This window comes from Anneissia japonica, unplaced genomic scaffold, assembly GCF_011630105.1.
Source record: "Anneissia japonica isolate Jap-2015-1 unplaced genomic scaffold, ASM1163010v1 scaffold2996_len279161_cov141, whole genome shotgun sequence".
Lineage (NCBI taxonomy): Eukaryota > Metazoa > Echinodermata > Crinoidea > Comatulida > Comatulidae > Anneissia > Anneissia japonica.
The window spans coordinates 223539-225974 of record NW_022688879.1 but is presented as its reverse complement, the minus strand read 5'-3'; the positions used below and the strand labels follow the sequence as shown (position 1 = coordinate 225974).

Sequence of the window (2436 nt, the reverse complement as noted above, 5' to 3'; positions counted from 1 at the left end):
GGCCTATATTTTTTATCATTATTTGTATGCCTTATGTATATTTTCATTTTTTTTTCTATTATTGTGTTGTAGATTTTATTCCAAACCGCAAACGCAATATTCAAACATCTCAGGAGGAAGGGCCTAAAGAAAAGGAAAGAAAAGTAGAACAATCAATAGAAAGTCCAATAAACGGTAAATAAAACACAATATTTAAAATGATTTCTTTCTTTTTGACATATTTTCCTTTTTAAAAACTTCGGAAAAACTGAGTTTTTTACATGCCTTTCATTGTAATTGACTTTCGTCTGAAGCTCCTTTAACATAAACAGAGTAAAACATTAGTAAATTTGGTTAATGATAACGATAATAATGATAATGATAATGACAATGCCAATGATAATGATAATGATAATGATAATGATAATGATAATGATAATGACTATAATTATTTTTATTTTTAATATTATTTTGGTATATTAAATAGCATAATTATAATACATTACAATATATCATAGCATCAATAAACGTCAAAGATATTATAAATCACGAAAATGTAATAGAGAAGATGAACTGAACAATTAGCAAGAATTAGACAAAATAGCTGGAAAAGTGACAACCAATGACAAGTTAATGACAGAGAGGAAGACAAAAAAAGTGATGGAATGAGATGAACTAATCACATACATGAATACGGCAAAATGAGCAAAACGGCAACAGGCAAAAGGAAGTGGGAACTGCTGGAGGGCTTCGCCCAACATTAGATGGGCAAAGTCTTACTGTGATGATGATGATGATGATGATGATGATGAGGACGACGACGATAATGACGATGATGATGACGATGACGATGTTGATGATTATGGTGTCAACAATGATGATGATGATGTCGGCGAAGATGATAATGATGATAATGAATGTAATGTCAACAACGATGATGGTGATTACAGTATTCTAAAAAATATTTATTTATATGATTAATATTAATATTTTTGTATTATTATCGACCTTATTTTAAAACATATTTTGAATAATATAATTGTTTATTGACTTTAAGCTAACCCGGGAAGTAGTCTCCAATCTGATGTAGGAAGCAGTCTCCGATCTGATGTGTCGGTACAGATGAGTGAGAAGGTAAGTAAGTAATGCATATTACAATAGTTTGATGTCTCAATTATTTTTTCGGTTATATCGTGGCCTTTGATTTTCCAGCGACAACGTTTAATGATATGTATGTCTAGGTAGTAAAGTTATAATGTAAAAGTTAAATGAGCCTAAGCTTTAGTATATCTGACTTGTCCTTTCAGAATCAGGGGTATATAATGCTAAGCTATAACCATACCCACCAGAAGTAAGTGTATATTTTTATTATAAATATTGTTATTATGGTTAAAATTTTTATTATTATTATTATTATTATTATTATTATTATTATTATTATTATTATTATTATTATTATTATTATTATTATTATTATTATGTTATCATTATTCATGTGCTTGTTTATATTATTAATATATATCAATTAAAAAATATTATCAATGCGCTGGGAGATTTTTTTGTATATAAAACTGATAATTGATAATCATACATTTTAGTCCTATCATTGAAAATGATTGATATTACTGTATAGAGTCGTAAAAATGATAAGAGATCGATTGAGGGAACTGACTTACGACGTCTGGATTGATATAGAGAAAATGACTGGATACGTTAAAAGTACGATGAAGAAAGCCGTCAAAGATGCTGGCATAGTTCTGATATGTTTATCAAAGAAATACGAAAAAAGTAGGAACTGCAAATTCGGTAAGGCTGTTTAACAAACATTCACCAAACTTGTAGACAATATTAATGTAAATAGTAATAATAATTGTTTGTTTTAAATATGAATATTCTAGTAATAATAATATCAAGATCCATATCAGCACACATTCTTCGACATATATATAACTATCTAATAAATATGTCGTATATATTTTTTTTTTAATGTATGTTTTTACAATGTGTTCTAATTTTGACATGCATAATAAAGGTTAAAGTTTTTCATACATACAGTAATCAAATATGTCATATATTTTTTTTAATGTATGTTTTTACAATGTGTTCTAATTTTGACATGCATTTTAAATAAAGGTTAAAGTTTTTCATACATAATCATAAATAATGCATGTCTACTATTTGGTTCTTTCTTCTTTTCGTTTTATGATATGCCAATTGTCTTATAAATATATAGAATGTGATCGCATTCAGGAATACAACAAGGCTTTCATTCCGCTGATTATGGATGACTTTGATAAAACCAATTCATGGCTTGAAGAGCTTATTGATGATCGCATGTATGTCTCATTTAAGGAAGAGGCAAAACTTGAAGAAAGCTTTACGAAACTGCAAAAAGAACTAATCGGCAATAAATGGGTGAGAAATTAATATTTAGTACATTATACATAAATATGAAAA

General features: G+C 27.7%; 1 protein-coding gene across 3 annotated transcripts in view; it reads left to right on the top strand.

Moving 5' to 3' along the window:
- The window catches only part of LOC117124201, a 34279-nt gene that overhangs the window by 8027 nt on the left and 23816 nt on the right, over positions 1 to 2436 (top strand). For all 3 annotated transcript variants that reach the window (XM_033270353.1, XM_033270359.1, XM_033270366.1), the window contains 5 exons: positions 73 to 174; positions 1037 to 1113; positions 1287 to 1330; positions 1613 to 1785; positions 2213 to 2394. In XM_033270353.1, the coding sequence (XP_033126244.1) occupies positions 73 to 174; positions 1037 to 1113; positions 1287 to 1330; positions 1613 to 1785; positions 2213 to 2394 (578 nt within the window). The remainder of the gene's footprint in view (positions 1 to 72; positions 175 to 1036; positions 1114 to 1286; positions 1331 to 1612; positions 1786 to 2212; positions 2395 to 2436) is intronic.